Consider the following 14,543-nt stretch of genomic DNA (forward strand, 5'->3'; position numbering starts at 1 on the left):
GAAGACAAGGGACCATACTTGTCACTAGTGTTATGTAGGATAAGCGTATGCCATCTGACCAATGGTATTCTCTCAAGATGATTTAGCGTCTAAACCAGCCCCGAAGTGGAAACATCTGCTATCACAGGGTCTCCATTTGCTAGTGCTATCAGAAAAGAGTTGTATCTACTTAGACGCAAGATTTCATCTAGGAATGATAAATGGTAACATTATTGATTCAAGGATGCAACCTCACTCCTGAAAACGACCATAGAGAGTGTCTTTTCTCATCTGCCCTCTCCATTCTTCAGCATACCGTGGAGTCGTCAGATTCCACCTGAGCTAGGTGAAGGATCCACAACTTCGTAATCTCTCAGTTGTTGAACCAAAAATTCCACGGTACGCCAGAACTGCCTCAAAGAAAAGGCGTTTGCACACATTCGTTCTCTCTCCATCTCTGTAATAGCTGCGTCTCTCAAAAATGGATATTGTATTCCGATTTGGTACAGCAGACGCAACGCGGCGTGGTAGGGTGTAGGCGCCAAGGCCCGGCGTTGAAGTCGAAGATATGACTGACCGAAAGCCTCCACGTACTGCGAACCACGGGCAAAGTCCGAGAACTTTAAGTTTTCAAACCGGTTGAATCGGTCAAAATCAACAGAGACTTGATGGAAGTCCATGTATCCCCAAATCAGATTCATGCAGTCGTCTGCCAGACTCATTGGCTGTGAAAAGGATCTGAGCTGCTCCATCAAACCGGCTGAGATGGTGCCGCGGAGCCATTTGGCCACGAGGACTGATGCCTTAACCCATTTTCTTGCCCCTGAAGTTAAGGGACTGGTCATTTGGGGGCGTGGAGTTTCGATTTCGATCAGGACTTCCAGATTGTATTTCCTCAATGTTCCTACCGCTTCCCAGTACCAATCGTCGAAGTTGTCGGATGTGTGGAGAACATGGCTTAGGCCATCAATTTGTATCTTTGCGATTGTCTCCACGGGGGGCAGCCCATAACTTTGATCTGGCTTCTTGGGTCGTGGAAGCCATTCGCAAGTGGGTACCGGGAGATCTGCTGGGGGAATTGGCATTTTGGTGACAAGATTGGGGCCTTTGGTATCCTTGTGAACAGGAGAGGACGTGTTGTCTATCTGAGGCTCTGGCCTATGGTACATAGCTCTCGCGCGCCACGCTCATGCCTTGTTAATGTTAGCCCGATAATTTTAGAACGAATCGGTGTACTGTGCCTGGATTTCCAAAGAGGAACGCGACTCGAGGGAATTGTATGGAGAGATGTGTGAACGGAGGTGAAGAGGCTGAGATTCTAGCGAGACAGAGAGGGAAGTCTACCTCCCACACTGCTGGTTCCCGTGGCGACTTGTGTGAACAAGCTCATAGTCTGTGTGAGAAGTAAGGACGACAACATTCGTACACATATCTTTCCCTTATACTGTATTGATAACAATAGCGAACGTAATTGGAACCTTGGATTAATCCTTCATTCCTCTGAAGGTTTCTATGTTTAAACGAACTATAATTCCCTTGATATCCGAAGATGGTCTAGTTGGGGATGTGGGGGGTGCCCACATCCCCCACACGCCACGGGCCGGAAGGCGCAAAGAGAGGCTGAAAGTTAAAGAGGTCGGACCATCCCCGATGTTCTTACAGGTCACATGTATCATGTACTTCGCTGTACTGTCCGATCTTCGGGAGCCACGTTTTTATATCACTAGTATTTACCGTATTCACACCCTTGTGAATACTTGAACCTAACATGAAGGCTATTGTCTATACGGGACTAAACACGGTCGCACTCCTCGAGCGACCCAAACCGACCATCCAAGACCCCACGGATGCCGTGGTACGTCTACTCCAAGCCTCGATTTGTGGTACAGATCTCCACATTCTCAAGGGAGATGTGCCGAGTATAAAACCTGGGCGGGTACTTGGCCATGAAGGAGTGGGGATCGTGGAGGAACTCGGCTCTGCAGTGCATAGTGTTCAGATTGGAGACCGTGTATTGATCTCTTGTATGACCTCATGCGGTGCATGCCGGTTCTGTCAGAAAGGAATCGCCTCGCATTGCGAAACTGGAGGATGGGTTCTTGGGAACCATGCCGATGGTACTCAGGCTGAATACGTACGCGTGCCTCATGCAACGCTTTCACTACATTCACTACCCGAGGCCATCAGCTCCCACGATGCACTCGCCGTGTCCGATGCGTTCCCAACCGGCCTTGAGTGCGGTGTTCTCAGTGCGAACGTGCAGCCCGGCGGATCAGTGGTGATTGTCGGGGCTGGACCGGTCGGCATGGCGGCTCTCCTCACTGCCCGTCTATATACACCTTCGCTAATTGTGATGGTTGATCTAGACCATGACCGTTTGGCGACCGCGCGGAAACTCGGTGCGCACGCTACTGTGGATTCCTCCGCACCCGATGCTCATCAACAGCTCATGGGCCTGACTGACGGCCTTGGCTTTGACTCGGTCATCGAAGCCGTGGGAATCCCCGCAACCTTTCAATTATGCCAGAAAATAATTGGGGTGGGAGGCAGAATCGCCAACGTCGGCGTCCACGGCACTAAGGTGGATTTGCATCTGGAGAGATTGTGGGATCGAAACATCAGTGAGTAACGGAGGGATTCCGCCGACAAACCGGATCTGAGAGTAGGGATATCGATGCTGATCTCATAGGTATCCACATGTCGCTGGTGAACGCCACGACAACACCCCGCCTGTTACGGCTTGTGGAATCAGGAGCATTGGATGCCGGTTCCCTCGTTACTCATCGTATGTTGTCCCGGCACGTGGTACTGCAGCCCTACTGATCTATTTTGCTTAGATTTCCCCTGCGACGAAGCTAGCCGGGCATTTGAAACATTTCAAGCCGCATCTCAGCATCAGGCGCTCAAAGTGGCCATTGACTTTTGACGTGGCAGCGGGGAACCACCGAGAGATATGGAGTTTCATGCTGTTCGCTAGCCTTTGTTTAGCCTAGGCCAATGCTACAATGGACATTATCATGCCCCCATTTTTTATTGCGAGGGGAAAGGAGGGAAAAAACCCGCGTGTTGCCCCACACCCGTAGGGGATAGCCATAGGCTGAATCGAATGGAGGCTTTTCAACCGGGGATTACCACCTTTGGTAGGCTTGGCAGTCGCTAAGGAAAGAACCAAAGTTTCCCCCTTGTGAAACCTGATCTGATCCACGATTCGGTTTTCTTTTCCTCCACATAATTCCCCTTTGACGTCATCTATTCTTCGTTCTCTCCGAGGAAGCCGAGATGAAGAATCTTTCATAAAATAAGAATTAGAATTAAGGTCTAAATCGGAAGGCGTTCAGGGTCAAATCAGATCCCGTAAAAGACACGCAAGCCAGTGATCCGATCTCGTCCGGCTTGAAACTTCCGCCCCACTTTGAAATCATGGCTTCGAGAAGGCTTCGTCCTAAGACGTTAGTGGCGGTTAGTGGCTTTTTTTTTTCTTCCACACGGTTGGTGTCCCTGTCTGGACTTGGGACGAAAAATCTACGGTTAATGGGACATTGTTCTCGGAAGGAGGTTAACCAGCTTTCCCCACTTGCCATTCCCCTTGAGCATTTCTATTTTCTATTCCTATCTCTTCTCTATTTGCTGGATTGATTATATTTCTGTCTTTTGTTCCTTTTGTTCTGGTTCTGGTTCTGGTTCTGGTTCTGGTTCTGGTTTTGATTCTGGTCAATTCAACACATGCACAGGTTGTCACAATAACTTCCCAGGATGACAGCTGAAGGAGAATCACGCCGTCCCTCACGGATATCGGTCAAGAATGCTGAAGAAGGCATCACCGGCACCAAGGCGGACCGTACCCTGGAGGAATTTGGATATACCCCGGAATTGGCGCGCAATCGGTCTATCTGGCAGGTCACCTTTATGTGCTTCATTCTCTCGTCGGTCCCTTATGGCTTATGCACGACCTTGTACTATCCTCTAGCGGCCGGTGGTCCCGCTAACATCATCTGGGGTTGGGTTTTGGTCTCGTTCTTGATTCTCTGTGTGGCGATTTCGCTGGCCGAAATCACCTCCGTCTACCCAACCGCCGGTGGTGTTTATTACCAAACATTCGTTCTCTCCCCACTTTGGTGTCGTCGCGTCGCAGCCTGGATCTGTGGCTGGTCCTATGTCGCCGGCAACATCACCATTACACTTGCCGTCAACTTCGGTGTCACTTTGTTGTTCATCTCCTGTCTCAACGTCTTTGAAACAGACGGCGTCGGCCTCACCGAGAATTTCCAAGCCTACCAGACCTTCCTCATCTTCCTGGGTATCACTTTGTTGACCCACGCGATCTCAGGCTTTGGAAACAAATGGCTTCCCATGCTCGAGGTATGTGACAGTCCCTAACGGAAAAAAGACCGTTTGATCGGGGGGGTTTTTTTTGTTTACACGTGCCCCCTTTCCCAAAATGGAAACGTTCTGACGATCTTCGCGCGCATAGACATTCGCGATTTTCTTGACCATTGTTGGTTCCATTGCTATCGTCGTGGCTCTTTTGGTCGTGGCAAAGGATGGTCGCCGCTCCGGTGCCTGGGTCTTTGGAAGCTTTGAACCAAATGCTGGTTGGCCCGCTGGGTGGTCATTCTTTATTGGTTTGCTGCAAGCTGCCTATGCTACCTCGGCTACTGGCATGATTGGCTCGTATGTGTTCCGAGCGATACATGTGGATAGACGCTAATTATATGATAGTCTCTGTGAAGAAGTCCAAGAGCCTGCCGTGATGGTTCCCAAGGCCATGGTGGGTACCGTGGTCATCAACACCTTTGCCGGTCTCCTCTTCTTGATCCCCGTCTGCTTCGTCATGCCCGATATCACCATGCTGGTTGATCTCGCTTCTGGACAGCCTACTCCGGTCATTTTCCAGAAAGCCCTCGGCAGCGACGTAGGTGCATTCTGCTTGATGATCCCTCTTCTGATCTTGGGAGTTATTTGCGGTGTTGGCTGCGTGACTGCCACCTCCCGCTGCACCTGGGCCTTTGCTCGTGACGGTGGTATTCCGGGCTCGGGTTGGTGGCGCGTGGTTGACAAGAGACTCGATATTCCTTTCAACGCCATGATGCTCAGCATGGTGGTCGAAATCATCCTAGGTGTTATCTACTTTGGATCTACTGCCGCCTACAACGCGTTTTCAGGCGTTGGTGTCATCTTCTTGACAATGAGTTACGCCTGCCCCATCCTCGTGTCCTTAGTCTTTCGTCGTCGGGAGGATATCAAGACTGCCAGCTTCAATCTTGGCATCTTCGGCGCTATTGCCAATGTCATCGCTCTCGGTAAGTTTTTCTTTGGTCCCCAGATTGGCGAGTGGTCTTGGAACCCCGGTTTACTAATTCCCCCTCAGCCTGGAGTGCACTTGCCATTCCTCTCTTCTGTATGCCTACATTGGAGACCGTCACACTGACCAGCATGAACTACGCATCCGTGGTGTTTGTTGGAGTTGTGGTTATCGCCGCTGTTTGGTACGGTGTCTGGGGCTACAAGAACTACCGTGGTCCCCCTACCGATGCAGTAGAGACCGACAGCGACTCCATGCCCGAAGCGATCGCTGAAATTGAAAAAACAAAAAGCCGATAATTGTCCGACTGCAGCGCTGGCCTTGCACTTGTCCAATTCGCCCACATCACTCTCTTCCGATCGTCTACAGTCCAAGCGCCCTATAATCTCGCCATTGCAGCACCGATTTACCCCCTTTGCAGTCACTCCCTACGAATCCGTGGTCCATTGCAGCTTCTCCCATTTCCGACCTTGAACCCAACCTTCCATATGCACCACCGCCTTGCTGACCGGATTCCCGACCTTCCACATGCGCCATCGTAAGATTTTCAGGATTTTTGCTTTCAAGCGCCTAGATGTACATATAAGCAGATCTTTGCTACGTCAGATATCCATTTTATTTATTTGTTCCAGTCTGCACTTCGAGGTCACTTTGGCCGTTCTTAGGGCACGTTGATCTCTCTTTTTCCATGCGACTGACCGACAGTATGAGCTGGGGTGTCGGGCACACCAATCAAGATACCATGTACCCGAGCTCTCCTTGAAGACCCCCTGGAATAGTTGACCTTCCAAGTGCATCGTGGAAGTTTAGAAATGTAGACTGAACAAGTTTCATGAAATTCCCATCTGTTACCTAGGTAGTGCCCTGTGAGCCCAGGTTCCCTGGAAAGGTGTGCGTTCATGCATGTTTCACAGCGCCCGAGTTGTTTTGTGGACCCCTGTTTGGGGGCTATTTAGAAAGCTACGCACCCACCTGGGCATGGAGCAACATAAGATGGATCGCAATTAGTAATGGGGCGGCAAGTATTGAGTCGATGACCAGGTTTAACCAATGGCGCATCGTCATTTTAATGGATTTAATGGATTGAATATACATTTATTTGTGCGTGATACAGGGTCGGGTCCACTGTTGGGTCAAATATGCACCCAACCTCCGACCTCAGCCCTGTAAAAGGGTCCAGAAACGAACGGGAATTATTGATGTCGTCATTGGAAGCACATCAGCCTTTCAAGCTGGAGGTTGATATTACGTGACATGTCTCTTATCTTTCAGAGTTACTGTAGTCCTGGAAACCTTGGGAGGTTTGATTGAAAATTCGAAGCTTCGAAAGCCCTGTTGTTGGGTAGGTATGTGATTTGACCTCGTGAGCCGTTATATATATTCCACCACCTGTACAAGTAAAAAATCAAATTTCTTGGACAAATACAGTATGTAATGAAAATTCAAAATCTTACTGCCCAGGTGGACACGACTACCTAATTGTTTAGCCAATAGCAGCTATGTGGTCCGTCACAAGGCATGTAAAGTCCGAAGTTCCATAATAGATAGTATTGCCATCATCCGGGGACTCCCCAGTGCTGATACTGTCGCCATATTGCCAGAACATATCACCAGCTACACCTGTCGTATCAAGTGCTGTTTGTTGCCATGGGGCCTCTACAGCGCAATGGTTGGAAGTCACACCATACTCTTCGAGAAGGCATGGCTTTCCAATTGCTGCACATGCAGCCCCATGGGCTGTAATCCACCCATCACCCCATGCGTAGGTGGTCCCCCCTAAAAAAACTTCAGCAAAGAATCTTTCAAGTAGGATGATTTGATACGTACAGCTATCAGGATATAGATGGAAAGTGCCAAAGTCGACAGTGTCAATGCCTAGGTTCCTGGTAAAATTCAATCCCTCGCCGATCGTATATGGGTAGCTGCCATCCGAGTCGGTATCTAGCCCGAACCCCTCTGGAGCCATTGTCAGTGAAAATGAATCGCGAAAACAGAAGGGAATGTCCCACCATCACCAATGCAGACCATGTGATTCGCATCGAGGGATTTAATATACGCGCTGGTTGACACGACCCAATCGTAAATGACAGACGTGTCGCAACCCTGACAGCGAGGCTCGTTGGCCAGTTCCCACGCGAACACGGCGGGAGAGTCATGATAGCGAGAAACCACAGCCTGAATATAGTTGCGATAGGCTGTTTGGATATCATCGTTCGTATACCAGCCCGTCTGGGTGCCGCCATAGGCAGTGACATATGCGGCCATGCCACCATAATCAGACCAGTTATTGACAAAATTGATGATCAGCTTGATATTATGCGCTTCCGCGGACGAAACAACATAGTCCAGTCTTTCTAGTCCATCGGCCCCAGTGTTGATGGTGGCTGTACCGTCTGTCAAAAGCTGAAAGTATACTGTGCCGGAAGAGGGGACCGTGTTGACATCGTTGAAGCCCCAGATTCGCAAAATACGCAGGTCGGACTCATTGAGGTGGCTCATCACAAGGTCCACATCATCATTGTCAGTAAGGAAACCGATCCAGTAGGAGTTTGTTCCAGCGTAGTAGTTGGTTTGCCCATCGATAGTGAATTCCAGTCCATTCGCACTGGAAAATCCAGTGGAGGATGGCGCAGTAGTTGAGGTAGTTGATGTCGAACTTGTAGTCTTGGTGGACGTTGTCGAGGCCTTCGTGGTGCTGCTTGTCGTTGATGAAGTGGTAGCTGTGGTGGTGCCTGTTGCTGTAGATGCCGAACGAGTCAACACGAGGTACTCTCATGTTGTTTTGATCACTCTCACCTGCGACACATTGGCTATACCACTCGTTCTGATATTGACAGACCCACCCCGTCTCGCAAGTCGTGGTGCCTGTATAACTACTTCCACCACATTGTCCGTATGGTGCTACCTGGGCAGAGACCAGACTCGCGAGAAACAGTATTGCCAGCGACTGCATAATGTACATCTTAGAACTTAGATGGGCTACTCGGTGAAACTAAGATCGTTTTATTTTTCATTATTATCGTAAAGCGATGAAACCGAACCACAAGAATAAAACGGACACGGCGCCGCAGTCAACACGGGACGTTGAATTGGCATGCTCGAAGTCCTATGGTCCCCCTTGCTCCGTGTTGTTTGAGGAAACAAGAGCGGGGAAAGTACGGAGTAACAGAGTTTGTTTGGGATTTATGGCAACAAGGACTTGGATAAATAAGATTCCTTCATCATTAGAGAATAACATGATTTATTATGATTTATCACCGGTGGAAAATTCTGCAGATCTTCCAGCATTCCCCTTATTCAGGGGAAGCTTGAATGCGCTTGTCTTGAATGGCTAAGGACGGTCCATTCCGAGCCAGATTCATTTGACTGCACGGATAGCAGTCCACTTAAATTTTTTTCTTCTCTAGATTGGGTTCTGCATTTCTTGTTTGGAGCAATATCGGGACGAATATCCGAATCGTGCCATGTTGTCTCTGATCGAACGCATTTCCCCACGATCTTGGCACGGAGACTCCACGCCAAGTAACGTCGTCTACGTATGGTAAAACCTTGACAGGGAACTTTTTTTTTTCTTTTACGTGTCAACCTCGGATGAGATTTCTTCATCTAGAAACATGAGCTGTTTATTATCTTTTTCCGTGAAAAAATTCCGTTGGAACTAAGCTGCCGATCTGGGGCCAATTTCGCCCGACCGGGAGACAACGCCAATGAAGAGATCGGGTTCCTCTAGCCGAAGCACCAGGTCCCGACTCAACCGGGGCGGTCGGGGCCTTACCGACCATAACACCACGCGGCGGGTGTGGTGTGATGGGAACGGAAGAGGCGTTGGATAAGTGCTACTCCGCGCGCTTACTCAGCTATATAATCGTTCCGGAATGAGGGTTTTCAGCTCCGGATGAGGGATATTATTGCAGACATATAGAATATAGAATACCTATAGGTTTGAGATAGTAGATCATAGAGGATAGACCATGCAAACAAACAAGTAAAAACAGAAAGAAAAAAGACAGATTGGGCATGTTGATGGCGATCAGTGAACTGTGTTCTTTGCAAACTCTGCAGTGACGTACTCGGTACCAAGGCCCGGCTGTGGCGGCGCCACTGACGGTCAACCGCCGAGATGAATATCGAAAGTTAAAGCAGATTTTTTCTACGAGGTTAGTAATAATTGTGGGGAGTCTTTGTTTTGAAGCAGAATCGGAAGGGGACTGAGTGTATTTGAGTGGGGATGGGAAATTAGGGGGACGAGAGACATTGGGAGCCACGCGAGTTTCGATGTGATGCCATAGACCCCATATCAAGGGACGTCACACATGCAGGAACTCCAGACTCCGCATTTACCCCTCAGAAATACCTGTTGGTGTTGAAGTAGTGCGGGCAGTGCGACTCACCGAGAAACATATCGGGTATGATTTGGGGGGAAGAAGTCCGGAGAATGACTGGGGTCGGAACCTTCGGCTGCCAATGAAGAATGGCCCACAGCTTCTCCAGAATCAACTCCCGAATTCCATAAGGAAAAAATCCATTCAACAAAACATTTATCCGTGTACTGAATACTCGCCTAGTGAGATTCCGAATCGGAAATTCGATAAAAGTTCTGGAAGCGAGATCAATCGGACCCGAGATTCGTAGAAAATGCCCCGGATACCGAGCCAGGAACGTCATTTTCGGCATTCTCGTGCCCGGGTTTGCCACTTTTGACGGGAACCCGAATACCAATAACGTTGCCGGCCACTCCGCTGTTCCTCTCTGTGACTGGCGAACCACAGCCGATCCCTTGTTGGAACTCCTCCTGGCTGGCTCTCTCCTGCCCTAGTGGATTCGTCTGGCCCGCGCGAGTCGGCTTCGGCCGGTTGCTTTCCTGCTGGTCATTACTGGGCACATCCAACACGGCTTCCGGCCCTGGAGAGTGGCCATCGTGCGCGTCTTGCTTCTCCACAATGTCCCCTCCACTTGACTCTCCACTCGGCGAATGATGGCGGGTGACCATGTTTTTTTCGTCCCTGGAGGATTACAAAAGGGCCCTGCTTTCCCCCGAATGTTAGTCTTTTCTCCTTTCTTTTCCCCATGGGCATTTGAACCCTCTTATATCTTATATCTTATTCTTATTTCTTGAACCATTTGGGGTTTGGTTTTCTTTTCATCTATACTACACTGAACCGCCATAATGGGTCTTGAATCCGAATCCTACGCTCAGCATGGCGAGTCCATCACTCCCGCTCAACTCTCCGGTGATGAGACCTCCTACGTCAACAGTCCCGTGCAGAAGCCCATGAACCCTGTGGTGGACACCCCGATCCCCCGAATCACCCTCAAGTCCTTGACCATGGCTCTCTTTGTCTCCATGGGTGGTCTTTTGTTTGGTTACGATACTGGTCAGATCTCGGGCTTCCAAGATATGGATAACTATTTGCGCCGCTATGGTCAGTACATTGACGGATCGTGGGGCTTGACCGACGTCCGTGCTGGTCTGATCGTCGGTATGCTTTCCATTGGTACTCTGGTTGGCGCCCTGGTTGGCGCTCCCTTGGCCGACTTCCTGGGCCGCAAGTGGTCCATTACCCTCTGGAACATGGTCCTTATCGTTGGTCTCGTCGTCCAAATCTCTTCCCCATCCGGTCACTGGTACCAGATGGTCATCGGCCGTACCGTTACTGGTCTGGGTGTTGGTGCTTGCTCACTCTTGGTGCCCATGTACATGGGTGAAAGCGCTCCTCGTCACGTCCGTGGTGCCATGATCAGTTGCTATCAGCTCTTTGTCACCCTGGGTATCTTCCTGGCATACTGCATTAACCTCGGTACCAACACCATGGAGGGTACTGCCCAATGGCGTATCACCCTGGGTCTCACTTTTCTCTTTGCCTTGATTCTCGGAGGCGGTATGGCCCTGTTCCCCGAGAGCCCTCGGTTTGAATTCCGTCACGGCAAGGTTGAGAGTTGCCAGAAGACCTTGGCTAGCCTGTACGGTGTACCCGAGAACCACGTCCGCATCCTTGAGGAGATGGATGAGATCCGCGAGCAGTTCGAGGCTGAGTCCGGGGATCAGAAGTGGCACGAGTTCATCACTGCCCCCCGCATGTTCTATCGTATTGTCTTGGGTATGGCCCTGCAAAGCTTGCAGCAGCTGACCGGCTCCAACTACTTCTTCTACTACGGAACAACCATCTTCGAGGGTGCCGGAATTTCGAACAGCTTCATTACTCAGGTTATCCTGGGTGCTGTTAACTTCGGTACTACCTTTGGTGGTTTGTATGTGGTTGAGAACTTTGGTCGCCGCAAGTCGCTCATCTTCGGTGCCATTTGGATGTTTGTCATGTTCATGATCTTCGCTTCCATCGGCCACTTCGTGCTGGACATTGAAAACCCGGAGAACACCCCTGGCGCTGGAAAGGGCATGATCGTTGTCGCCTGTTTCTTCATCGCTGGTTACGCGATGACCTGGGGTCCTATGATCTGGGCCATCGTTGCCGAGCTTTTCCCCTCTAAGTACCGTGCCAAGGGTATGGCTCTGGCTACTGCCTCCAACTGGGCCTGGAACTTCCTCATTAGTTTCTTCACTGTCTTCATCACCAACGCCATTGACTTTGCCTACGGTTATGTTTTCGCCGGTTGCCTCTTCGTTGCCACGTTCGTCGTCTACTTCTTCGTTATCGAGGGCAAGGGTCGCACTCTGGAGGAGCTTGACTATATGTACGTTCAGAAAGTCAAGCCCTGGAAGAGCAGCGGCTTTGTGATCCCCGCTCGCCACCAATGGGAGGACGACTGCCCTTCCGGTCGCAAGAAGGAGCAGGCTCCTACCCACGCTGAAAACGCATAAGCATAAGCGTTGAGCGCCTGATACCATTTCTTCTTCTACCATATATACATTTTATTCTGTTTTTTATTCTGTTTTTTCCCCTCTATTTTGTGAAAAGTCGTTTTGTTTATAGATACCTCCTTATCATCCACGTTGGCATGATGCATGAATTATGCGCAATTGCATTCTAGAACTTTCCAAGATCCTTACTATTCATGAACAAACAATAAATCTCATCCGCATTTGTCCTACTTCAAACCTGCACCTTGGACTAGCCAATAAACTTCCATTATTGAAGTCTACAATAAAGTATAGGAATTCTCTGCGATCCGGATGTCTGTGGACATATCCCACCATCGAAGATTTCCATCTCCAATATCACAATTTAGATCGAACATCCTCCCTACCCACCAAAAGTCGGTCTTGGATGCTGGCATCTTGCTCGAGTTGTCGCAAGACTCGACGAAGGATCTTGCCGCTAGCACTCTTGGGAATTTCCTTGACCAGCTCGACCTCGGTTATCCACTTATGGCGGACTTTTGTCTCCTGGACATATTTAATCACCCCTCTCAGCAATGCCAATATTTGTTCTTTGCCTTTGCCCTCACGAGATGTAGGCTTCAAGACAATATAAGCCTTGGGACGCTGCCCTGTATAGTCGTCTGCGATTGCGCCGACAGCAACATCTTCGATCATCGGGTGTCCAAGAAGCAAGTCTTCTAGCTCGGCAGGGGCGACAGCAATACCCTTGACTTTGATCATTTCCTTGATGCGATCGGTGATAGTAATGAAACCTTCCCGGTCAATATATCCAACATCCCCAGTATGCAACCAAGCCTCGGAGTCAAAAGTTTCGGCCGTAGCTTTGTCGTTGTTCAAATAACCCATAACAATCTGCGGACCACGGGCGAGAATCTCTCCCGGCTCGCCATAACCAAGCTCAGCTCCCGTCTCAGGGTCCACAATTTTGACCTCGGTATTGGCAACAATACTGCCGACTCGGTTCGCATATTCATATGTGGACTGCTCTAAAGGGTGGGCGGTGATGCAGCTGCAGGACTCCGTCATGCCGTATCCCTGCTTGAAGCCCGTCTGGGGAAAGCGACGCTGTAGCTCTTGGATGACTTCGGCTGAAAGTGGAGCTGCTCCAGAGGAAAATCTGCGTATATGAGATAGATCATAGTTCTTCACGATGGGATCCCGCAGCAGCCGAATCAAAATGGGTGGCACAAGAAGGAGCTCCGAAATTTGATACTCAATCACCGTGTCCAGCATGGTCTTCATATCGAACGCCGGGAGCATATAGACCTCTGCATTTATACACACGGGCATATGCATTTGATGCACGAGGCCCGTTACTGCCGATAATTATCAGTGGGATAATCTCATGCCATTCAAGTGAGTGGCTTACTATGGAACAACGGTAGAACAGCGAGTATTTTCTTATGATCCTTGGGCGTGAGCTGCGAAACTTGTAGACACTGTGCCATCACGTTATGGTGTGAGATCATAACCTGCCTTTCACTTAGCATGGGAATCTCGACGACAAATTCTCAAGTCGATACTTGCTGCCTTGGGGAGACCGGTGGTTCCACTGCTGAAACTGAGAAAGCCACATAGCCATTTGTTTGATTCGCCCCTTTTAATTTTCAACGCCGGAGTTTGCCCATCTGCACCAAAGCCTCTGCCAAATTTGATGAGGTCGTGAACTGTGGCAAAACCTTGGTGCTGCCCTTCGAGGAGTATGATACGATCCTGTGGAATGCCGGCGTTCTTTGCGGCTGGTATCGCGACTGGAAGCGCGGAAGCCGCAGTCATCAAAATCCTTGCCTTGGATGTTTTCAAAGCATAGGTCATTTCTTCAACGTTGTAAGCCGGAGAGGCCCCCGAAATCATCCCGCCTGCGTTATCAACAGAACCATGTCAGTGGAGCTTAGTTCAGATTGTTGTGGGCTTGAGCAATGTCATACCAATCCGTATAGTCGCAAACATTGCAACAGGATACCACACCGTGTTTGAACTAAAAAGAGCGACGCATTCTCCTTGAGAGAAGCCAAGCTTCCGCGTCAATGCGGTCGAGATGGTAACCGCATGCTCTTTCACCTCATCATACCGGACACGTTCTTTCGTCACAGCGTTTGTAAAACCTGCGACGATTGAAGGTTGCCGGTTAAGAGGTGAGTCTGGTGATTCGAAAAGCCAATCCCATATGGTAATGTTTTCAGGAACTAGGACGATATTCAGTGAGTATTGGAAGAGCTTTTCATGGTCTTGTATAGTCACTACCTGCAATGTTTGGATGCGTAGAGGTGAAAATCATTTTGGATCAAACAGTTGGATAGAGTTGTAAGTTGAGGAAGAACAGGAAGACAAGTGGAAAAGCGCAGACTTAAAAGAACGTGGACTATGCTACCCTACTTTGATAAGGTGGGGTAATGGTTCTATAGGGAATGTCTGACCTCGGCA

General features: G+C 49.6%; 7 protein-coding genes across 7 annotated transcripts; 3 read left to right on the forward strand and 4 right to left on the reverse strand.

Annotated features, from left to right (window-relative positions):
* Window positions 1-305: 305 nt before the first annotated feature.
* N7503_002948 (uncharacterized protein) lies at window positions 306-1,064 on the reverse strand (the record flags this gene model as incomplete). The annotated part of the gene is made up of 1 exon (XM_057062495.1): window positions 306-1,064. One exon carries the CDS (start codon window positions 1,062-1,064, stop codon window positions 306-308), a length of 759 nt encoding a protein of 252 aa, XP_056926457.1.
* Window positions 1,065-1,747: 683 nt separating this feature from the next.
* On the forward strand, window positions 1,748-2,905 carry N7503_002949 (zinc-dependent alcohol dehydrogenase family protein; the record flags this gene model as incomplete). Its single annotated transcript, XM_057062496.1, has 3 exons — window positions 1,748-2,600; window positions 2,669-2,764; window positions 2,817-2,905. The coding sequence occupies 3 exons, from the start codon at window positions 1,748-1,750 to the stop codon at window positions 2,903-2,905; spliced, it is 1,038 nt and encodes a 345-aa protein (XP_056926458.1).
* An 827-nt stretch (window positions 2,906-3,732) lies between these two features.
* Window positions 3,733-5,580, forward strand: N7503_002950 (Amino acid/polyamine transporter I; the record flags this gene model as incomplete). The annotated part of the gene is made up of 4 exons (XM_057062497.1): window positions 3,733-4,338; window positions 4,451-4,650; window positions 4,699-5,279; window positions 5,348-5,580. The coding sequence occupies 4 exons, from the start codon at window positions 3,733-3,735 to the stop codon at window positions 5,578-5,580; spliced, it is 1,620 nt and encodes a 539-aa protein (XP_056926459.1).
* A 1,184-nt stretch (window positions 5,581-6,764) lies between these two features.
* N7503_002951 (uncharacterized protein) lies at window positions 6,765-8,243 on the reverse strand (the record flags this gene model as incomplete). The annotated part of the gene is made up of 4 exons (XM_057062498.1): window positions 6,765-7,057; window positions 7,109-7,237; window positions 7,291-8,019; window positions 8,078-8,243. 4 exons carry the CDS (start codon window positions 8,241-8,243, stop codon window positions 6,765-6,767), a joined length of 1,317 nt encoding a protein of 438 aa, XP_056926460.1.
* Window positions 8,244-9,890: 1,647 nt separating this feature from the next.
* On the reverse strand, window positions 9,891-10,271 carry N7503_002952 (uncharacterized protein; the record flags this gene model as incomplete). Its single annotated transcript, XM_057062499.1, has 1 exon — window positions 9,891-10,271. One exon carries the CDS (start codon window positions 10,269-10,271, stop codon window positions 9,891-9,893), a length of 381 nt encoding a protein of 126 aa, XP_056926461.1.
* Window positions 10,272-10,448: 177 nt separating this feature from the next.
* N7503_002953 (sugar porter family MFS transporter) lies at window positions 10,449-12,098 on the forward strand (the record flags this gene model as incomplete). Its single annotated transcript, XM_057062500.1, has 1 exon — window positions 10,449-12,098. The coding sequence occupies one exon, from the start codon at window positions 10,449-10,451 to the stop codon at window positions 12,096-12,098; it is 1,650 nt and encodes a 549-aa protein (XP_056926462.1).
* A 357-nt stretch (window positions 12,099-12,455) lies between these two features.
* Window positions 12,456-14,397, reverse strand: N7503_002954 (acyl--CoA ligase; the record flags this gene model as incomplete). The annotated part of the gene is made up of 5 exons (XM_057062501.1): window positions 12,456-13,435; window positions 13,489-13,591; window positions 13,647-13,978; window positions 14,048-14,305; window positions 14,364-14,397. The coding sequence occupies 5 exons, from the start codon at window positions 14,395-14,397 to the stop codon at window positions 12,456-12,458; spliced, it is 1,707 nt and encodes a 568-aa protein (XP_056926463.1).
* Window positions 14,398-14,543: the final 146 nt, after the last annotated feature.

Source organism: Penicillium pulvis (assembly GCF_028828015.1).
Source record: "Penicillium pulvis strain IBT 33274 chromosome Unknown contig_12_segment0_segment0, whole genome shotgun sequence".
Lineage (NCBI taxonomy): Eukaryota > Fungi > Ascomycota > Eurotiomycetes > Eurotiales > Aspergillaceae > Penicillium > Penicillium pulvis.